The 22864-nt window shown below is 48.2% G+C and overlaps 1 protein-coding gene across 4 annotated transcripts in view; it reads right to left on the bottom strand.

Annotated features, from left to right (window-relative positions):
• Positions 1–542: 542 nt before the first annotated feature.
• Positions 543–22864, bottom strand: part of CTDSPL (CTD small phosphatase like) — a 124721-nt gene continuing 102399 nt past the window's right edge. The window contains exons 4-9 of one of the 4 annotated variants that reach the window (XM_086365881.1): positions 18889–18990; positions 15419–15475; positions 11963–12055; positions 7875–8060; positions 4086–4207; positions 2905–3111 (exon numbers count right to left, since the gene is read on the bottom strand). In XM_086365881.1, coding sequence (XP_086222007.1) covers positions 3045–3111; positions 4086–4207; positions 7875–8060; positions 11963–12055; positions 15419–15475; positions 18889–18990 — 627 coding nt within the window. In that variant the 3' untranslated portion in view covers positions 2905–3044. Of the gene's footprint in view, positions 4208–7874; positions 8122–9381; positions 9685–11962; positions 12056–15418; positions 15476–18888; positions 18991–22864 lie in introns of those variants that run through there. The other 3 variants (XM_086365879.1, XM_086365878.1, XM_086365880.1) reach the window with 3 other exon arrangements.

The following is a 22864-nucleotide window of genomic DNA, read 5'->3' as shown; positions in this document are numbered from 1 at the left end:
GTGGCGAGGCTCTGCCCAGGGCTCTGCCTGTACTTCCTAGTGTGTGTGTGGAGGGAGTGAGGGGGCACCCTTGCAGCCCCTTACCTTCCTGCATAGAGGGGCTGGGTTGAGGGCCGTGTTTCCTGGATGTCCCAGTGAGAGAAACTGTCTTGGGTATCCTTATTCTCTTCCTGGTCCTTTGCCGTGCTTCACCTGGTCACCAGAGCATCTCAGCTAGGGTACGCAAGGGCTGTGGGTTTAGGTACCACAATGCCTGTGGCTCTGAGGGGGCGGGGTGGGGGCTGTGGTTTCCTCAGGCTGAACTTGGAATCCTTGGGGGAGGATGGTGGGCCAGATTGCTTCTGTCTGGTCGTAACCCTGGGCAGAGTGGTTATCTAGCTCCCTTGGAGTCAAGGTCCACAGCTCTTGAGATCTTGGCTGTCCTGCTCTCATTGGCCCCTGCTCTTCAGAGACCCAAGGAGCTGGTGTGAGGCCGTGCAGCTGGGAGAGAACAGATAACACAGTGAGGAGAGGCTCTAAGAAGCAGTCCACCCACAGGAGAGTGCGGTTTCACGTATTTATTTTTGGCAGGAAGGAAATCATTGCAAACCTCTTCACTGACAACGCTCGCCCCTGGAAACGTGCACATTCCACATGTAGTATTTCCCCAGTGATGTTTATCACATTCAAATGTCCAACAGAAATCCATGACTACCCAGACACCAGCATCTCCACCCCTTGAGCAGGGCTGTTAGAAGCTCTCTGGAGAATGAACAGCAGCAGACACCATCAGATTTACAGTAAAATAGGAACAGAGGCAGCCAGTGGACTGTGCACAGGTAAAGGCCAGCACTTCAAACCATCCATTCTTCTCGAACCCTGGCGGGCCAGCTGTCCATCACAGCACCTTTAAAGGCAGAGGCACAAACGTACTAGTGTTTGACCATAGGGCTGTGTGGTTCTGGGTTTCATGAGAAAGCCATCTTGAATGCACAGGGCTGTAGAATGTTGCCAGGTTCTAGACTTACAGACTTCCTTTTCATCCCATGCGTTCACACACTGCAACCATGACAAGTCAGTGTCACTATGGCATCCTCCTGTCTCCAAGATCATCTCAGCAAGATGGCACCACGTCAGAGGAGCTTCCCCACCAGCCGTCAGCTACGACGGGTGGTGTTTCTTTTTAGGATACAGATGCATTGCTTACAGCTAATGAGTGAGACCATGGACCAACATGTGGGATTCCAGAGCAATGGAAGACAGAGCAGTAACCACCTCCACTGTGCCTGGGCGCCTCCACTCGAGGCCCAGCCAGAGTCCAGGACCCACAGTATCCTGTTCCAGATATTAAAGTGAAAAATAATTGTCCAGGAGACTCTATTTTAACCTGGTACCAAAAGGACCATGGAAACTCAGGAGGTCAGATTTTTCATTTGGCTAAAGAGTTGGGGGTGTTTTGGTAACATGGGAAGTATATGGCACAGAGATAGGTTTCCTTAGGTTTTAAAGCCCACAATCTCATAAAAGGTAATAAGTAAAAACAATACCCGTATTTACCTTAAAAACATAAACCCCAAACATTCATCTCATTTCTTGGCCTTATGTTAGAATTCTATTGCTTCATTTACATGTAGATGATTAAAAATATATATATCAATATAGATATTTTGATTATATACATAAAGCAGAATCAAGGGTTAAAATAAGAACGGAATTTTGGAGTGGGGTCGAATAAGGTGCACAGAATCCAGAACTCCCCGGAGGGCCTGCTGCCCTCCCGAGACATTCTGTGTCTGTGCTGGCAGGAACTGGGCTCCACCCCCGCCAGCTCTGCACTGGCCCAGTGCTATGGCACTCACGGCCTCGGGAATGACCAGGTGAAGGATCTGGCTCAAGCCTGCCAAGTGTCTTCACTCCATCAGAAGTGGGGCACGATTCCTAGGTTTGATGCCCCTGTAATATTCTAGAATTTCCTCGCTGCCCGCTAGTCCAAGTAAGACCTTGCGATGCCAACAAAGCAGGGAGCACAGGTGAGGGGCCTAAGGCTCTCATCAGGACCGACTTCTGGGTGGATGTCAACACGTGACAGACACTTGACTGCAACATTCAAGACATTTAAGGCAGTGGGTTCATTTAATGACTAGTTTTCTGAATCAAGGTGTATGGCATGTGCAGACCTGCCATATAACTGTCATTTTCTGTGGTCACACTGAGCAAGGGGCTGTTTCTGTGTTAACTGGCGTGTGGATGACTGGAACGCTCACGAGTGTGGGGAGACCTGGTTTCCCCTAAATACTTACTTCTCTCCTGAAAGCACGGCAGTCCGCAGACCAAAGTGCTGTTGGGAGGACGTGATTGGCAGCTGGCTTCACTATTTTGTGAATGAAAGCAGAAAAGAAATTTTACTTTGACACCGCTCCCCCCCCCCTCGACCCCGACTGTTTTCCAATCTTCATGGTGCCAGTGGCTCCCACCAGAACTCCAGCCTGACCCATAGAGGACTAAGGCAACGGTGCCAGCATGAAAGGGTTCTTTTTAATTATCTTTAAGAGCAATACTTTATATAGACCATCTTACTATCAAACGAGGATCATGGCACTGCTTAAGAGATCTCACTGGAAAAGGCTGCAAAAGGAGCCCCAGCTCAGGGAAGGGGCCCTTTCTTTCCCTGGCTCTGGGTAATGGGTCCCACATCCAGATGCGTCTCCCCCACCCTCAGCTCAGAAACAGGCTATGCTTCAAAAGAGAAGCCCAAGAAATGGACTTGGGCTGCATCAGCGTGGTGGCGGCTTGAGGACACAGGTTCTCCTGAGAGAACACTCAGCTTAGCACAAGCTCTGAGGCTGCCTGAAGTTTGAAAAGGACGCCACACCGATGAGGTGCGCCAGCCCTTTGGTCTTTGTTCCCTTCTGAACCTGTGCGGTGGGCACCAGAGAAGGAACGAAGTCCGCAGTCCTCAGTGGGGTGGGACACCTAGGTTTCTGACCCTGTCCAAGTCTGCAGCTTAGCAGTGAGCAGATTCTGAGCGTAGGCACAGTGGCAAAGAACAGTGTAACAGCCGCTGGTCAATTCCATTTGGTGGCAGCGCGGTAGCAGCAAAGAAAATTCCCGAACAGCTCCATGGGTATCCAGCTTTTGAAAAGGACAGATTTAAAATAAACCAATGAACAGAATTCCTTTTTTAACTATCCAAGGGTTTTAGAGTTTTCTGTAACTGCTCTACCCCCAACGACAACAATAACCAAACCAAAAACATACAGAAGTATGGCAGTCGTGTGGAAGCAGAAGTGACATGATGCCACTTTTCAAGGGGAAAAATGTGACCTCAAGACAAATCTGTCACCATCAGAAATAATACGGAGAATACAAAAGGATCTATTGTTGCCTAAAGCGTTGAACCACACGATTGTGGATACATTCCAAACTGGGTCAGAAATGAAGAAACACACTGATACAGTCACAGGATCTCCTCGTGGGAGCCTGGCCCTGAGGCATGCCACAGGTGGTCAGGGCAGCGCGCCTGTTGGGAGACAGGCTCCTGTGACTCACCCCATCCCCTGCCACCCGCCCCCCTCCCACCTCCCAGGTTTTAGAAAATTGTCATATTCATCTTCTTAGAGAATCTAAGACAATAAAAGACTAAAAGATGTCTGGAAATATGTCGCATAGAAAAATTAACTCTCAGCTTAAAATAACATTCAAAAAGGCACTTCATCCTGTAGGAAAAGATTCTGAGTTGGGTCAGCTCCTCTGAGCTGGGGTAGAAGGGGACAGGCTGTCTGCTTGGAGGGGAGGACAGTTGTAAAAGGAAGTCTGATAGATACCAAGCTTTTTTTTTTTTCCCATTTTTTTCCTTTTTGGTATGTTTTAAGAAAAGCAAATCCAGTAAAATGCATGTCCCTTTATGAAATTCATTAAAAGAGTTCATTTTAAAATAGTTGTTTCTGTTCTTAAAAAAGAAACCAGGTAGGTATGGCCACATTCGCCCCGTGGCCTGGAGCACGGCGTGTCCTCACTCTCAGCTCCCAGGGGAGCGGAGGCCAGGCGGGTCCCGAGGCTGAGGTTCCAGGGTGCGCAGGCAGGAGGCGGGCGGAGGCCGGGGCTACCTACTGCAGAGTCTGTGCAGCATGCTGTACACGTCGTCCTCCTGGCTCAGGCCCTCGAAGAAGGGGATGAGGTCCAGCAGTTCCGTGTCCGTCATGTCGTCGAACCAGGACTGCACAGGCACCTGGAAGACAGTGCGTGCAGTGGGCAGCAGAGCTGACTTAGGCCTGGGGGCCGCGTCCAGCCTGACTGGTCCCCACACTTCAGTGTTTCAAGATCACCAGCACTATCTTCTTTCTTCTCCCGTCCCAGCTAAAATCAACCTGAATCTATCTGGTTCGGGAGGTGGTTCAGGAAGGCAAAGTTAAGTGTATCCAGTTGGCATGCACTTTCCTGTTTTGTTTTCCTGCTGCATAAAAGGTAGCCAGAACGCAGAATATATAACTACCTTGCGTGTGTGCATACTAAGTTGCTTCAGTCTTCCCGACTCTTTGCGACCCTATGGACTGTAGCCTGCCAGGTTCCTCTGTCCATCAAACACTCTTTCTATTGCATCAAACCACTCCTTGCACCTCAGAGCACTTGCAGTCAGAGGTCACCGATCAGCCACTGACATCTTTGAAGAGAGTAGCCGAGGGCTTCTACTTAGTGTCACTGCACAGCACGGAGACGTGGATTATTGCCTCCCATGCTTCGCAGAGTTCAGTTAAAAGGGCAAGTATAACATCTCAGGACATTCTGAGCCACAGAAAAAGAGAGTCTCCTTCAGTTTTAGATAGAGAGGTGGGGAGGGCTGCTAGAAGGTGGTAGCAAGAGGTGCAAAGAAGAGACATAAAAACAAATTCGGGGAAGCCAAAAATGTTTTTAAAACTAAGATTTTTGACCCTTTTACAAATCTAAAGACTGTTTAGAAATGTAATAGTTCATTGGTGGTTGTGGTTTAGTCGGTAAGTTGCGTCCAATTCTTTGCGACCCCATGGACTGTAGCCCTCCAGACTCCTCTGCCCACGCGATTCTCCAGGCAAGAATACCGGAGCGGGTTGCTATTTCCTTTTCTAGGGGATCTGCCCGACCTAGGGATCGAATCTGCATCTCTTGCATTGCTGGTGGATTCTTTACCAACTGAGCCACCAGGGAAGCCAACAGTTCATTATGTAATTAAAAAAAAAAAAATCAACAAGCTAAGGAGTAAGCAAAAAATGACTACTCCTAGGGGAAGGGGTGGGAATAGGGGAGAGGGCAGGAATGGACACAAGATTTCTCTGAATGTATCTTTGTTGACAGTTTTGTTTTTAATTTTTAAAAAAATTTTGGCCGCACAGCAAGTCGTGCAGAATCTTCATTCACCGAGCAGGGATCAAATCCAAACCTTCCTATGGTGCAAGCGCTTGTGAGTCCTAGCCACTAGCCTGCCAAGGGAGAACCTTTGGTGACAGTTTTGATGCTAAACCATGTAAATGTGTTCCATGACTGAAATGAAATTAAATCAGTCAGGAAAAAAAGCAACAAAAAAATGAACCTTCATGTATATAAGTTTGGTGACATAACCATAGAAAGGATTATTTCAGGTGATTTTGAAACATAGTTTTCTGTTTGTAGAATTGCTCAAAAAAATTCCTAAATGCATTCAATTGTTTTATTGTTAGTAATAATATTAAAACAATGCAATTTTGAAACTGTTAAAACTATACTATAGGATGAATCAAATCTGTAATGATGTTAATAAGGAATCATGAGTTTCAGTGTAAGAGGAGACATAAATACAAAAACAAAAGGAAATTAAATAAAAACTGTTACAATTGAATTGGAAAAACCATTGTGAATTTATGATTTTGTCCTCATTCTATAAATAAAAATAAGTGTATTTTAGCTCTGTCCAGTAGAAAGGACTGGAAGAAAAGGACATCCTAGTACCAATGAGAATCCACCCAAACTGTGGTCTCTAAATACCATTTTCACTCACAGGAACCAGGTTGCATAGAAAAATGGCTGATTACAGGGCTGGAGCAAGAAATGCACAAGATGAGCTTGGAGTATCCTGTTGGGCCAGAAAGCAGGAAGTGATCAAAGACTATTGTTATTTGAAGGAGCATCCACTGGCTATAGGTGAACATTTGAGCATAAAAAGGATAATAGATTAAACTAGAACATAAAAAAATCCATAGCTTCATAATGGTACCTAAAAAAATTGGTTACTTCTAGAGATTGCTAGAGCACCATCTCATAACTCTCAAAACAGAAAAAATAAAGAAAAAGAACCAAGACTTTACTCTGATTTCCCTATTCAAACTGAATTGTAGGGTAATCAAGTAACCAATGAGAGTAAATTCAATTAAAAAAAAAAAAGAATTCTAGCCAATAGATGCAGAAAGAATGATAGAGTTTAGAAATTACCATTTTGTAATTTCTAATAAAACAGTGGATGTAGGCAAAGATCATCAACAACTGCTCACGTTTTTAGGTGAAAAGTCAATTCAAAAATTGAAAATGGATGGATCAGGCTGATAACACCTGAATCCAAAGGGCAATTAAAAATCTTTAAAAGTGGGACAATCTGATGTTATATGCCTCCTGATGTGACGTCACAGTAAGAACACAATACCGAAGCAATGGATGTACCTACCTTGTTTGGATTCTGATTCAAACAATCCAAATAAAAGAAAATATTTCTAGATGATAGGGAAAAGATGAATACAGACTGGATATTAGTGATAATATCAAGAAACTGCTAGTATTATCAGACGTGATAACGGGATTAGGATTTATTTTTTTGGTGGTGGTAGGAGGGGCTGTGCTGCACGGCCTGTGGGATCTTAGTTCCCTGACCAGGGATTGAACTCGTGCCCCCTACAACGGAAGCACAGAGTCCTAACCACTGGACCGCCAGGGAAGTGCCTGGAATTGAGATGATAAAAAGAATCCTTATCTGTTAGACACATTAGAAAATGCATTATGTTGAATTTAACTCATCAAAAGGAGCATACTTTAATATATTTTGAATGTTTGTTCAGTTAATGATTATACACTAAGTGAACCTAGTTTGAACTCGGTTTTTGGTTATAAGAGGAGCAACATAGTTATGGTCTCAAGGAGAAGATGCTGTATGGGCTTTCATTGAGACTGGGAAGCCTGGGCTTGGGAGAAGCATCCTCTCCAGGGCCTGAGCTGAAGTCTGGTGTGGCGGCCACTGTGGCAGGGTGAGCAGTCTCCAGTAGGGCTGACCTTGCCTCCTGGAAATGAAGGGCCAGCGGCAGGAGGGCGCCTCTCCTGTTCTGAGATGTGCTACACCCAGAGACTTGGCACTGGGAGCTGCCACGCTCCGGGGAGTTTTACGTAGGAAATGTTCCCATTGTCTACTTTTTAAACATCATTAGGAGGTGGTAAAGCCTGGTAGTCTCATTTGAAAACCTCACTAAAGTGTTTTATTGATTCTTAATACTTCTGTTGAAGAGGTCACCCAGACCTTCTGAATTTACAGGGGTCACGAAGTCCTGGGCAATAGCCAGATCCAGGAGGCCGATGACAGACAAAAACCTTCTCAGTCATGATCCCAAAGATGCTGAGAAGATACAGGCTCACTGAGCACTTACCCAACACAAGCACTGACACACTTGATCCTCCAACAATCCCATGAATCAGCATGCCTAGAATGCCCATTTGACAGAGAGGGCAACTTTGGCAGAGAGGCTCAGTGAGCATAAATAACAGTCAATGTCATGTAACTGCTCAATGCAAAGCTGGGATTTCACTAAGGAAAAGGCCACGAAACCCCTGCACAGGTGCTTGAAGGTACAGAAGTGGCAAGAGAGCTTAGCTGGAGCCCTGAGTCCCTTTGGTCTGGGGCTACTTACTGCATTCTCAGGATGGAAGATGTAGGAGGCAGGAGAATTGTCCACGATGATCACTTTGCTCAGCTCCCGCCCAAGGCGACTCAGGTCTTTCACATAGTTCCCACGATGGAAAACACACGATTCCCGGAAGAGCCGGGCCCGGAACACACCCCAGCGGTCCAGCAGGTCGGCCACAGGGTCTGCGTACTGGGAAGCGGGTGTCGTGGTGAAGGCTGGGGGCCTGGAAGAGCTCAGGAGCCCCGACCTCCTGCAGCGAGAGCCACACTACTCTTCTGAAAAGGGACTTATAGAACTGCAGATGTTTCAAGATCCTGGGTATTTCCCTGACGCCCTGGATTCTTCCATTTCTCTCACTTCTCATATCGAATCCATCAGAAATTCCTGTCAGTTCCCTCTCCAAAAATATCTCGAATCCACCCATATCTCTCTGTTTATACTGTCACTCCCTTGTCCGGGCCTCTGTAATCTCTGGCCTGCAGAGGAGCCTCCCTTTTCCCCTGGGGCCTCCTTTCCACTCACTCACTCACCTTGCAGCTGTCAGAACGGCCGCTGGAAAACACCCGTCAGACCCTGCGCTGGCTTCCTGCCACACTTGGAATGAAGCCCCACGTCCCTGCCAGATCCCACATGGCTGCAGCTGCCTCTCAGCTCCACCTCAAGTCACTTGAGCCACGCTGGCTTTGCACATGGTCGGGACCTGTGCATCAGTGTCCCCTCGTCCCCTCTGCTGTAACACGCTCTTCCCCACTCTCTGCACACACTTCTTCCATCTCCTCAGTTTTCGGCACTTGGCTTTCCTCACAACCTTCCCAGCCCTTCTGGACCTTCCTCTGCAGAAACTCTCTGGCCTCACAGCTGCGATGGCCTCCACAGAGCTCACCACTACCTGGGACCACGTTATGGTTCTGTCATCCGTCAGGGCCCCCGGCCTTGCCTGCCGTGTTCCCTATGACATCACCAGCACCTTGGGGTGCCTACCTCTTGGTGCATGTGCTAAGTCGCTTCAGTCTGGTCCGACTCTCTGCGACCGTATGGACTGCAGCCTGCCAGGCTCCCCTGTCCATGGGATTCTCCAAGCAAGAATACTGGAGTGGGTAGGCATTCTCTTCTCCAGGGGATCTTCCCAACCCAGTTTATGTCTTGGCAGATAGGCTCTTCAGCACTAGCGCCACCTCTTGGTAGGGCTCAGTAAATACTAGTTGCATCAGCAAAGGGAAGTGTGGACTTGGGATCTGGCTGGTGCGCACGGGGCCACACTGCCCCCTTGAGGAGCTCTGAGCAATACAGCCAGCCCAGCCCCTGACTGTCACAGGATGTGCCCAGACAGCACAGCCACTGACTTGGAGCCCAGGAGTTTTAAGGGAGGGAATTAGAGCCCCAGTCACAGCTGGGGTTCATCCTGCTTGGCCATCTCCCATGGCCTGGGGAATTTTCCCCAAAGAACACTGAAAGGGATGAAGAAATAAAGGGGTTGTGTCTGAGGGAAAATCTTCATACAGACTGAGTAGCTGGGGCTGGAGGCAAGAGTGGCAGCTCCAGGCCACGTGAGGCCAGGCCTCAGCACCAAGACCCAAGTGAGGGGCACAGTCAGAGGTCCTTAGGGGCCCAGAGGCTCTGCTGGAGAAGTGGGAAGCACCCGAGGCTGGTGGTGTTGGGAAGGCCAGTGGTGGAACACATAGCACCCCGAGTGCAGAGCAAAGGCTGTCATGGCTGCAGGATGCAGGGCTACAAGCAGCATCCTGGCTCCATGGGTGAGTCCTCTCTTCAGAGACATCCTGATGGAGCAGAGTGCAGGAGGAGGCTGGGTTTCCTGTTGACCAAGGGAGGTGAGCTCAGGGCTCCAGGTGAGGGTAGTGAAGTGCCATGTGGGTCATTTTTAAGCAGCTGACTGTAGCTAATTTCTTCATAATCATTAACAACGGCGGTGGCATACATCTTTCAAGGGAGTGTCCTAGTCTGGGGCTCTTGGCCGTGGGGATGTAAGCTTCACGTGGGCAGGGACCATTTCGTGTTCTCTGCAGTATGCCTAATGCCTAGGACAGTGCCTGACACACAGCAGGTATAAAGGACATACTTGGTGGGTGAGTGAATGAAGGAAAGACACGAGACGGGGAAGTAGACCCTGTGGGGCTCTGACTGTCAGCAGAGGTTGCTCAGGCCCCAGGGAAGCAGGCCAGGAGGCCCTGCACACCAACGGTGCTGGCTGGGGGCTGAGTTCAGGGCCAGGCCCTGGGGAGTGGCTCCCTGTCAGCAGAGCTGTGCACTAGGGAGGAGAGAAGATGGAAGGCTGAACATTTTTTTTTTTTTTTTTTTGCCACATGCACTGCATGGCATGCAGAACTTCCCTGACAAGGGATGGAACCTGTGCCCCCTGCGGTGGAAGCGTGGAGTCCAATCCACTGGACCACCACTGAAGTCCCGGGAAGGAAGCACGTGGGGGCTGATTCAGCAAAGGCAGCCTGGGGTAGCAGCGAGAGAAGGGCTGGAGAGACAGATGGAGGGGCAGGTGGGAGCCGTCCAGGAAGAGAGACCGAACAAGGATGTTTAAGCAAGTGCTGGGGATGATGCCAAGAAAGAGTGCTTTCAATTTTGCCAAAAGAAAAAAAACAGCTCTCAATCCCCCAGCACAGTGCAACCTTCCTGTTTGTTATTTCTTTGGTTATCACTTCAGGCGCCTCAGCGGCCGAGAGCACTGTCAGAAGAGCCATCGGCACCACAGCAGTCGTGGGTACCATTCATCCGAAAGGGTACCCACTGGGGAAGATGATGTTCTTCCTGAGGCCGCATTCTATTTTCAGCATAAAGAAGACAGCCTGGGGCTCTTGATTCCCTCCCCACTGGCTCAAGCTTTATGGCCTGGTGATGAGCCTGGCAGAATGGCAGAGAGATGGCCAAAACCAGAAATGCCCAGCCCAGCAAAGCAGCACAGCACATCTGGGAACTCAGGGTAAGAGTCCCCAACATTCAGAGGAGGGAGCCTGCATAGAGATGGAACACGGGGGAGGAAGCTGCCTGTGCGTCCTTGGAGCAGGTCTGCAGACAGGCAGACGTCTAACCTGGACTCTGCAGAGCTCATCCTGGGCCCACTGAGGGTCCCTGAGGTGCCCATGGAGACACTCTTGGTGCCACCAACAAATGGATGGCATTGGCCCTGTCAGGGCCAGGGTTGGAAACACAGACATGGCAAAGAGCTCTTTCGAGGAGCAGGGCCGGCCTTCCACACAGTGCAGGCACCTCAGTTCACCTGCGAAAGGACAAACTCACCCACATGGCGGGAGGCAGTGCTGTGAACCTGCCAGGTCCCTCAAACAGTGGGTAAAGGCAAAGAAACCACTTTGTTTGGTCAGGGCCATTGTAGATGCTGGGTCAGAGACTCAAACCAAACCACGGGACCAAAACATGCGTGGCTTATTTTATCATCATGAATAATTATAATAAAGAATGAATACCAAGAGCAGTGACCGTGTGACAGTGCCCAGCACAGCACATGGGAGACTCAGCAGGGGCTCCGCAGGCCCTTGCTGAATAGGAGTCGGGCCCTGTGCTAAGCTCCTTCTCGGCATTATTTCATTTGATCCACCCCACGAAGTAGATGGGATCATCCCTATCTCATAGAAGAAACTGAGGCAAGGGAAGTGAAGTGACTGGCCTGAGGTCCTGGGGCTCTTTAGGGCAGTCAGAACACTCATGAGGCCTCCGTGGGTGGATGAACCTTTGATGCTTATCCTTCCCTGAAACCTGGGTGAGCTGCTAAGCCAAGTGCACAGAGGCCTCAGCCAGTCACCAGATGAGATGCAGACGCCTGTCTCGGTCACACGGGACACGCCTGTGGTTTCCTGGTCTGTGGACAAGCAGCCTCAGCAGCAGCACGCAGCAACTTTATGGAGCGTTTGTTCCCAGTGCTCCTGTCGCTATGGTAACCCAAAAGCCTTTCAGGCTGGTGCTGTGCACAGGGCCTGCATCTACCCCATCTGGGGTGGAAACCTGTCACCATGGAAACTGCTTCCCCCACCTTAACAAAGGGCCGGTTGACAGACAGGGGGCAGGGCTGGAGGGGCTGGGCTCTGAGGGCTGGGGGCGCGACCCACCTTGGCCAGGCTGGCAGTAAAGAGCACACATTCAAACAGCTGTCCCATTCTCTGGAGGAACTCGTCCACGTGTGGCCGCTTCAGCACATACACCTGCAACGGCAGGGACAGCATGCAGGTCAGTCACAGCCGCCGCCGAGGAAGGCCTGGGGCCCCGAGAGCCCTGGGGAGGAAGAATTCCTAAGCCGGTTCCTGGTTCCTGTCTCCTGCCCCCAGGAGGACTGAACGAGGGGCTGTGTAATATAACATGGCACTGAGGACCAGATACCCCTCACGGTGCACTCCAGGTCAGAGTTTGGAGCAGACTCCCCGCCCAGGGGGGAAAGAGAAGCTGAAATGGTATGGAGGCTTCTGGGGATTTTCAGAACCAGTGAGTGGAAAGGTTGGGCCACGTTCGGGTGACCCAGAGCCTTCATTTCACATGTGTTTCATGGGACATGCTCTGGGTCAGGCCGCTTCTAGACAGAGGCCGTGGTCTTGGGTGGTGCTTCTGGTGGAGGTCGGGGCGTGGCCCACTGCCCAGCAGGTCTGGGATTGCTCCGGTGGTTGCCTACTTGATTGGAACCCTTCTCCTGCCAGAAGGCCTGGGCTGGAGGCACAGGAGCAGTAGGACTGCGTGAAGGGATTCCTTGTCGGTGTGGGAACCGTCTACTTGACACACAACATTAACTCTGCTTCAGTCTGCTCCAGAAACAGATGCTTCAGGGGATGTGAGGCCAGCCTACTCTTAGCCCCAGCAATCAGGCATCAGAAGCAGCCGCCAAGCACAGCGGGGCAAAGGACCACCTTTGCTAGAGTGGCTGGGCTCTGCCCCCAGCTGGAAGCCTGAAGAGATCTGAGGAAACATGGGAGCGGGGAAAGAAGGCAGAGCTGGCGAGAGGAGGCAGAGAAGGTGGGAGGAGGGAAGAACTAATTAAAACTTGAATAAATTTCACTTGAAATTAGCCATTTCCCTAAAATAATTCAAACTCGTTAAAATTCAGTTCGACTCATATTCCTTCAGTTCCAGCTCTGGCCTCAGCCTGAAGTGGTTACAAACGTGAGGGAAAACACAGGCCTTGCCCTTGAAGAGCTCACAGTCTAGAGCAGACATTCAGAAAAACAGATCAAAATAAACATGCATAATGAAAGCTGCGCATAAGGATAAATTAGTGATGATAAACTTCCCTCTCAAGGGCAGGGAATCACAAAAGGGAACATTTGGCCTGGACCTTGAAGGATGAATAGGAGTTCACCAGGCTGATAAGGATGAGAAGTGAGCTTCCAGGCAGAGAAATTAGTTTGAGCATGAGACCTTGCCTGAAAACACTTGGGGTATTGGAGAATGGCCAGAGCTCTGCTGACCAGCCCTTCAGAGGCAGAGATAAAAGAGGAGGAGATGGGGATAGAAAAGGCTGAAGATGTAGTGTAAAAGGCAGGTCGAGGTGAGTATGCATGGGTTGTGAACGGCAGATGGAGCAGGCTGGATACCCTACAGGAGGAGGGGCAGAGGGGAACGGGGTTCTGCTCCATACAGAGGAAGAGCTGCTGACAGAGGAGTTTACACAGGTGGAGGTCTTGGTGGGAAGCTTGTGGCTGAGGGAAAGGGCATGTGGAGGGAGGGGCCAGAAGAGCAGGATGGCCAGGATGGGTGCTCTGCGGAGTGGAGAGGCCTGTGGGTAGGGTGTGGCTGCAGTAGCTCCAGGCCTACCCTCTGCCCAGGAGGCTGCTAGGTGCTAGGAATGGGTGCGGCCTGTGATCCGCAGTCTCCTTCGGGATGCTGCTTGAAAAGCAAGTGTTGCTACATGCAAAGGGCAGGAGAATGGTCTGGGGACTATGGCGTTGGTGCCTCTGACAGAGAGGAGGGTCCTGGGCCCAGAGGCTGGCGTCCAGGCCCGCGTCCGCGTGCAAGTAACCGAGAATAGGCCCCTTGGGACCTGCACAGCCTATCCTGGATTACTTGAACGAGGCCACGGCCTTCGCCAGGGCCTTGGTCCTCCTCTGGGCGCCTGTGGCTTCATTCCCTCAGGAGAATGAGTTTTTGATCCCAGCTCTGGAGTGTCTACCACCAGGTGAATCATAGCACAGTCTGGAGGGCTGGAGGAGCTGGGCAGCTTCTTTGAGAATGGGCTGGCCACAGCAAGTCAGGTCCTGAGGGCCATGCTCACAGTCATGAGGAATGAAGGGATTCATTTCTCTCCTAATTTCTGTCATGCCAGTGGACAGCTTCTCCTTCATCCCATTATCTTGTCACACGAGCCAAGATAATAAACGTGGAAGCCTTAACTGCTTCTCAGATGCAGAGTTAATTCTGTGGATGCTTCGGCAAATGTTAAATGCCCAAGTGCCTGCCATTCTGGCTCCCTGATGGCTTTCCAAAGCATGAAGTGTGGAAACACCAGGGACGGGCTGCTGGCAGGACCTCCTGGCAGGGGGGGAGGGAGGGACTTGAGTACCCGGCAAAGAGCCCTGTGTCAGGAACAGGAGACTGGAGCTCTCATTTCAACTCGTCCTATTGTATGACCTTGATCCAACCCTCTCCCTGGCTGAGCCTCACTTCCCCGATGTGGACAGTGAGGTAGCTGGACCCGTTGACTCCCAAGGCCCCACCAGCTCTGACACCCTGCATTCAAGGGCCAAAGAGACTACCGACATCTCCAAGGAAAGACCCTTGACCCTGTTATGACTCAAGCACCAAGGGTGAGTTTTCCTCCTGGGATATAAACACACCAGGCCACAGGCTCTCCCTTTAGATCTTGGGGTTGACAAAGAAGATGACTGGGGCATTTCTGTGGAAAACCTACAATGTCTTCCCATAGTGTTTCCAATATTTCATAAGTGAAACTATTCCTAGAGGAGCTTCATGCAATAAAAAGGAATATAAGGGGAAATAAAATATTGGAACAAAGATGCATGCCAACTGACTAGGGCATCTTTATTCAAAGCTTCCTGCTGATCCAAAAATGCACACCCTTCCTCCTTTCCCTTTTGGGTTGGGCTTTCCTAAATATTAACAGAACATGATTCAGGAGTGACAAGGTCAGTCTGGAGTGGCTGGCAATCTTTGACAGTCTTTGCTGAGAATATACTGTAAAGTCAGTGACTTGTGACATTTCCCTGTTGCCTGCTAGGAGAGTAGCTAAAGCAATTACATAGCGAAGTTAATTAGACCATCAAGCTAGGCCAGTGGGGGATATGGAAACTTCTAAAAGTCTGCATCAAATCAAAGAACTATTTGAACCTGCAACCACATCTAATATTTACAAATAGATTATAGCTTCCCTTATAAACGAAGCATAAAATTCATCCAAGTGAAAAAAAAAAGCAGAAAATCACTGAATTTTTAATAAAGTCTGCCTCCTACTGATTCAGGAACAAAATGATTACTGAAAGGGGAATTTAGAAATACAGTTCATAGAAAATGTAATTACTAAAAAAAATGCTAACTGAAACTCAGATTTAGCTTTGATTTCTTACCTGATGTATAGTTCCATCAATTTCAACAGGAACAATAAAATCAGCATTACTAATAGGCTGGAGAAAGAAGAAACTATAATTAATATGTCTGAAAGAACAAAATAAAACTGGAAACTTTAGCACCAAAAAAAGCTTGCCTGGACTACTGTTTTTATTATGGGACAAAACAGTTCAGGGGGACATTGGAGCATGCTTCGGTTCCTCAAAATAAACATAAGCAGGAAAGAATATTATTTTCTGTTCTGAATATTGTTACATTTTCAGCATCTTTATTACCTGCCTGGCCCCAACCACAGAGTGCTGCACCCAGCTTGGAAACGAGGCTTCTCCAACCCTGGGCTCTTGCCTAGAGTGGCAGGAACCACTGCTGGCCACCAGGGGGAGGAGGCGAGCGCCTGACAGCCCCAGAGGACAGTGCTTGTTTAGTTGCTATGGCGTGTCAGACTCTCTGTGGTTGTAGGCTCCTCTGTCCATGGATTCCCCAGGCAAGAATACTGGAGTGGGTTGCCATTTCCTTCTTTAGGGGATCTTCTCGACTCAGGGATAGAACCTGCATCTCCTGCATTGCAGGCAGATCCTTTACCACGGAGCCATCTGGTAAGTTGCACAAATACAGACATGCTCAACACATGGGCCCAAAGTGGGGCCACTGGATATATGGGGTGAGGTCAGAGGCCACAGACCATGACCTTGGGCAGGCTCTTTATCCTCTGGACCTTGGTTTCTCCTGTCTTCCACAGTTAGAGCAATGGGTCTAATGAGTGCCCATGGCTCCATCCAGCCCTGCGCGTCAGTGATTTCCAGCCTTGCCTGGCCGTCTCCTGCCCTGGAGGTGGGGGGGTGGAGTGGGTGGGAGAGCCACCACACCTTAGACTGTTCTGCACTGTGTGATACAATACCTAGCACAGTCACAAACATCTGCATATTTAAAGTAACCCCACACTCAGTGACACTTAAAACTCAAATGTGATTCATCAGCAGTCACTATATTCTCAACGACCGACTTGCATACAGTTCTAAATGGAATTCCACAAATCAAGTGGAAATGAACAGGCCCAAGAGAATCATGAGATCACAAACCCTTGGGATAAGGAAGAGAGGACTAGAAGGAGGGAGACTGGGTGTGATGGTCCCTGGGCAGGGGCAGGGGGTAGAGAGTCTCTGGTGAGAATGTGACCTAAAGTCTGCCTTTAAGTCCATTACTGTACCCACACATTGTTCTTTAAGATATACACTGAAAAACTGTGGAAAATACTGGGTCACAGAACCAGTACTAAGCATCCAGTAGAGCACTTGAGCCTTAAGCTTACAGTTTCTTCACTGCTTTGGTTGGAAGGTCACGGATGAGCTTGGTATTTTATAATTTCACAACTAAAATACAGAATGAGCCGAGAAAACAAAAAGCTGAAGGAAGAAGTTCTCATAAGGTCTACTCCACAAAGTATATATAACAAGGGGGCCAAAGCCAGGGCTGTGAACATGTGTCTCTGGGTCTGTGTGCTCTATAGTTTCAAGGAGAGAAGTTCTTAGCTTTCAGGTTCTCAAAGGGCTTTGGGATGCCCAGAACCTTAAAAATCATACAATATTCTGCTTGAAGATGCAGGCAGCTCAGGGAGGGAAGAAATGAAGACATGTTATTCACATCACCTGTGTATCAATGCCCTCTGAGCAGGCCCTGGAAACACCAGGGCCTCCCAAGGCTCCCTCTCTGGAGCCACAAGCCCTCAGTAACCTTGGGCAGTCTGGCTGGTGATGCCCATGCTCCCAGAGCTGCTTGCAAGGAAGCTGGCTATGCTGTGATGACAACTGACCCTTGCCCTAAAGGCCTTTGCTCCTCAGGGACGTGAGAAAGTCCTGAGCATCCTGCCCACAGGGGAGGAAAAGCTTCCAATGCAGTTCACAGTTGAGTTGGGATATAAGGTCACTGAATCCTTGGGATCAATCCTGGGAAGCCCATGTGAGGCTGTGGAATGAGTGGTACCCATATGCTCCAGTGGTCAGCCAGGCCATTTCTCACTGCCAGGAGGGTGTGTGGCCCCTCCTCCACACTCCCAAGGACTCCAGGACAACTGCCTGGCCCTGACCTGTCAAGGAGGATTCTGTTTAGTGAGAAGCAGGCCCAAAGAGGGATGTTTCTGGCAGAAAGGTCTGCAGGAAAATTTGATAGCTCTCTTGCACTTCCCATACCGCCATCAAGGAGTGACTGGCTGGTGTCAGACACACCCTTCATCTCAGGTGGTGCTTTCAGGTCTTCCAGCAAAGTCAGCAGGGTCATGGGCCGGTGGTAGACAGAGGAAAATGGTCTAACTGGCCAGCAACAGGAGGGCAGTTCCATTACCGGAAACATCCCAAGGAAAACAGGACCAGGACCCCATACGCTTTCTGCTTCTCCCCCAATGCACCAATCCCCTATTCTCAAACTTTTTCATCATTTGCTCATTTCAAACAACTTTAAAAATTGGAAAAATGATTAATTAACTCATTTATTAGGAGTACAGCCATTGCTGTTCCTCCCTGGAGGCCCAAGCTTCCCAGGTGGCACAGTAGTAAAGAATCTGCCTGAAATGCAGGAGGCCTAAGAGACACTGGTTCGATCCCTGGGTCAGGAAGATCCCCTGGAGGAGGAAATGGCAACCCACTCCAGTATTCTTGCCTGGAGAATTCCATGGACAGAAGAGTCTGGAGGGCTACAGTTCCTGTGGCTGCAAAGAGACATGACTGAGCACATACACACATACATGGAGGCCCTTGGGTAGTTTGTAATTTTGGCTGCTATTCTGGTGGGGAGATGGAGAGGGAGGCGTGAGGGAGGTGACGGAAGTCAGACTGTGATGCTCACGCTGAGCGTACTGCAGCCCCTGGCCTTCAGGAGGGAGGGCATGCAGGTGGATACACACTTAGCCATGAAGCTAAGGAAAAACTCCAGCAAACTCTTGTCATGAAAACCATTAAGATAAATGACTGAATCTGTTCAGATGCTGTAACTCTGAAAGTCTTCTTCAGAGCTGGGCATCTTCCAAAACTTGGTCTGGGAAAATTTCCAGGATAGTCAGTTGCTTGCTAGTTTTCAACTGTGTCTCCCCTTGTCATTCCCCATATAACCTGCAGCTCGCACAGTGCTCAGTTACTCAGACAAACACACAGCGGTGTCCTGGGGCACTGCCTGCCTCGTGCCACCTGGAAAGTATTTCTGCGGGGGGCAGAGTGCTGGAAAACTTAAACTGCATAAGAATGAGGTCTCAGGGATATTGGCAGCCCAGTGGATTTTTTTCCTCCCAAACTAATTATGTCAATATTCAACTACTCGAGTTAATGTTCACCTGAGTTAATAACCAACTGTTACTGGGATTTTATGAACAGTGAAGTCATATGCCAACAAACCACAAGCTTTCATCTTTTTAGTTTTCCATTTTCCAATACAATTGTAGCCAAATCACAAAGATCACTGATCGTTTTTTATGTTGATTTACCTTAAATGAACTGTGCACCAATGTTTCATCTAAATCGATGACCACACATTTCTTTCCATAGTCAAGCACCGTTACCTCTGGAAGGAGGTATTTAGCTGGTGGCTAAAGTCGGGGGAAAAAAAAATCAATATTATTATCTTTATATAAAAGATCAACCAATTCCCTTATTATTGTGTTACACTATGACAGTGAGGTTAGAAATGAAACCAAACATTTAAATGTCTGGTTAGGTGCATCATGGAATTTTATTAAAAACAATAGGAAGAAGTAGCTTACAACTGAAGTTTTACCAAACAAATACTGTGCCACTGTCTGAACAGCTATGATGAGGGCCTGGGCTTTGGAACCAGACAAAGCTTGGCTGGAATATCCGCTCTCTTTCATCAGCTCTGTTTCTTGGCTCTGAGTTGGGAGAATAATACTTACCATAAAAGGTTGTTATCAGCTATAATTGAAGTAAAACATCCAGCATTCTGCCTGGCACATGTGTGGTAGCTATTGCTATTATTAAAATGGACAATATGAAAATGAATGTTCAATTATAACAGCTATTCTAACCATGCACCCCATGTTCTGGGGTCCTATTTCACTTTAAACTCACTATGGTATCTAAGTATATTTTAGAGCTATACTGGACCATAGTATTTTTTTAAGTGACTGAAATTCTGAAAAACCTTTAAGAGGAACTATAGAACCACCAGCAAAATGCAATCCAAAGTGAAAACTGAAAGTCGCTCAGTTGTGTCCAACTCTTTGTGAGCCCACCCATGGCCTATACAATCCATGGAACTCTCCAGGCCAGAATGCTGGAGTGGGTAGCCATTCCCTTCTCCAGGGGAACTTCCCAACCCAGGGATCAAACCCAGGTCTCCCGCATTGTAGGCAGATTCTTTACCAGCTGAGCCACCAGGGAAGCCCAGCAATCCACAGTGACCTCCAGTAACAGGAAACAGAACTAAGACTGGCCCACACGCAGTGCCCTGTGCTGTGCGTGCCCCGCTGTGGTACAACACGGGGTGAAGGTGGCGGTCCATCCCTTTAGTCTGTCCCTGGCAGTCACACTTGAATTCACATGCTGTGTGTTAACCAGAAAACCCACTGATATGTCTTTGTAGTAGCTGACAATCTTACAGTAAAGAGGTCATAAGAGTTAAGAAAATGCTGGATATCTTCAGCCAATCTCAATTTTTGACTTCAGAGTATTTATTTCTTGGGCCTTGCTTCAGTTTAGAAACAATTTTAAGCATTTCAGTTTACTCTGTGGCATATTCACTACCCAATATTAACTAGCTAATTTTCTGTCCTGGAGGAAGTTCAGACTCTGTTCTGGAGTTAATGCAAAACAAAACAACAAGAAAATCTCTATCTGCCCCAAGCCACTGAAGAATGGACAAATTAGCTTATCAAATAAAACAAGAAGAAAGAAAAGTAATCTAGAAGTATTTCCTTTCAAATGGCTTTCTTTCTTTCTTTCTCTCTTTTTGGTTCAAGTTGAACATTAGTCAAGGAATTTGTTTTAATTTTGGACTTCAGCTGGTTCAATAGTGAATGTAACACAGGCGGTCAACAGGTTAGGTAAATTTGCAAATGCAGTGATTATCTTGGCTGGAGGGCTTGTGGGGTTGAGCAGGATGAGCCCTGTGTGGAGACAGGAGAGTTTCTAATGCCAGGGGCTCTCTCTATTGAGTGTGTGCGCTTCATTCTCTCCAACATCACCCAGGAGAAAAGGCCCTTATGGCCTCCCAACTCCTTTGGCGCTAACGAATGCTCACAGGCAGAATCCTCGACGGTGTGGCTCTGGGAAAGACGTGTCTTAGACCTTGGGTGTGGGATCCAGGGTCATGGAAAGGACTCTGCCCTTCATTTCAAATCAGCAAGCGACTTTTATATTTTAAAAAATGAAAATAAACCATGGGAATTTCTTGGAAGTCCAGTGGTTAAGACTCAGTGCTTTCACTGCTGGGGCCTGGGTTCAATCCCCGGTCAGGGAACTAAGACCCTGTATGTTGTGTGGCATGGTCAAAACAAACAAACAAACAAAAAAAACCCCTGCAAAACTTGCAAGAAGTTCTGTATCAAAAAGAGATTTAAAAAGGTATGGTGTAATGAGCCCAATAAATGAACGTAATATAGAGAACTGGGGTTATTTCTGTTGTGTGGACCATAGCAGAAAACATACTTGCAACGAAAATAAAAATTTTTTTTTTAATTTTCTATTTCATAATTATGTAATAAAAACACATTCTGATTGTAAAGAATATAGACACATAAGACACAAGTATTCCCTCTTCCATATCCCCCATTCCTTTCCCCAGGTGTCCCCCTTCTTAGTTTGGTGTGTATCTGCCTAGACCTTTTTCTATGCATTTATAGACTAAAACAACATTTTAACTTTATGTAATTGCCAGCCTGGAAAATAAAGATCTAGAACTTCTATCCCGAGCATATCTGAAAACATCAAAGATCTGCCAAAAGTGGCTCAGTTATTTTCCAAGCTCAAGAATAAAAATTACTTTCTTTGCAGATTTAACCCACACTTTACAAGCATTCTTTGAATTACCAGTAAGGAAAAAGCCTCCCCATATTATTTTAAGAGAGAAAAGAGTGAGTGGGGTGAGAGGCATAATAAGCAAGCTATTGATTTATCATTTGTGCTGCAGAGAACAAGGCCAGGCTGGGGCCATGCACTGTGCGGGGCGGGTGGGGGGTGGAGTTTCGTTAATCCTCAGCCTGGTTCCTAAATGCACGCAGCTTCCCAGAAAGCTCGGCTTTAGATTAATGCCAATTCTTCAGACCATGGGTAAGAATTCTCCTGGACAGCTGCTGTGTCCTCGGAACGTGCAAGGATGCTAGATACCTGCAGGAGTGTTCTGTGACTTCAGTGACCTGCTCAGGTGATGCTTGAATCATTAACTAAAAAATGTCCTGAGGCAAATTTTCCCTCAGACCATCATAAAGCTGAAGAATAGGAGAAACACCAAGCATATAAAAAAGGAGCTTTTTCTGAACACGATGATTTGTTCCAAAGCATGGGTGGGCATGGCCAGGGGGTGGGAATAGGGGCAAGAAATCATGGGAGGTGAGGCAGAGGCTAGGTCTGGGGAGGGCACTCACACCAGTGATCTTCCTGGGAGTGGAAGTGAAAGTCCTGTCTTGGTCATGGACTGGCAGCAGGAATAGCTGATCTAAGGTACTCACCCCATAGCACACTCTCACAAACCTTACAAATGCAGTGCCTCTTCTTGGGACACGGATGGTGGTCTGTGCATTTGAGGTTTCAGGCGCTGAGTCTGCACACTGTCCCCCACCATCCCCACGCCTCCAAGCTAAGGGCAGAGTCTCAGGGCTGTGGGCAAAGGGGACTCGACACCACCTCTAATGAGAGGAAATGCTCTGCTTATACGCTTTTCACAAGGTTTGCTGTTTATTAAAGGCTTCTTAAGCCAACAGCATAGAAACTTAACTGTTAGAAAACAACTTTCTCCTCTTCTCTTTCAACATTTTTATGGCTCAGCTGCACTGTCTCGCTGGTGCGGTTGGTCTGTTATTCCAGCAAGAGCGTGGAACTATGGGGTCAGGTCTACACTGGGGCCAAAGCATTGAGTGCTCACGTTCAGCCTTACCACCACACTTTCCTGTTTCCCAAACTGTTCTCTGCTTTTTTCCTTACGCTTCGGTACCTGACCTTTACCGGACAGACCATGAGGGCCTCAAACCCCAGCTCCCAATTGGGAGTCAAATGTTACTAAGCGGCACGTTGAAAACCAAGTCCAGACAGAGATATCACTTCCAGTAGGTGTACAAAAGATGGGTTACTCAGGACATGATGCGGGGACAACTGACTTGCCATTTGGAAAAGCAAATAAAGCTGGACCTGGGTTACGTGGAAAAGCAAACAAGGGTGAATTTTGACTTCACACCTTACATCAACATAATCCAGATGGATCGAAGATTTAAGTGTGATAATGAAATTGTT

This window comes from Bos grunniens, chromosome 22 (genome assembly GCF_055505025.1).
Source record: "Bos grunniens cultivar Pamir isolate PY7600 chromosome 22, Bosgru_T2T1.0, whole genome shotgun sequence".
NCBI lineage: Eukaryota > Metazoa > Chordata > Mammalia > Artiodactyla > Bovidae > Bos > Bos grunniens.
The sequence above is the reverse complement of the archived record's forward strand: the minus strand, read 5'-3'. Positions and strand labels throughout refer to the sequence as shown.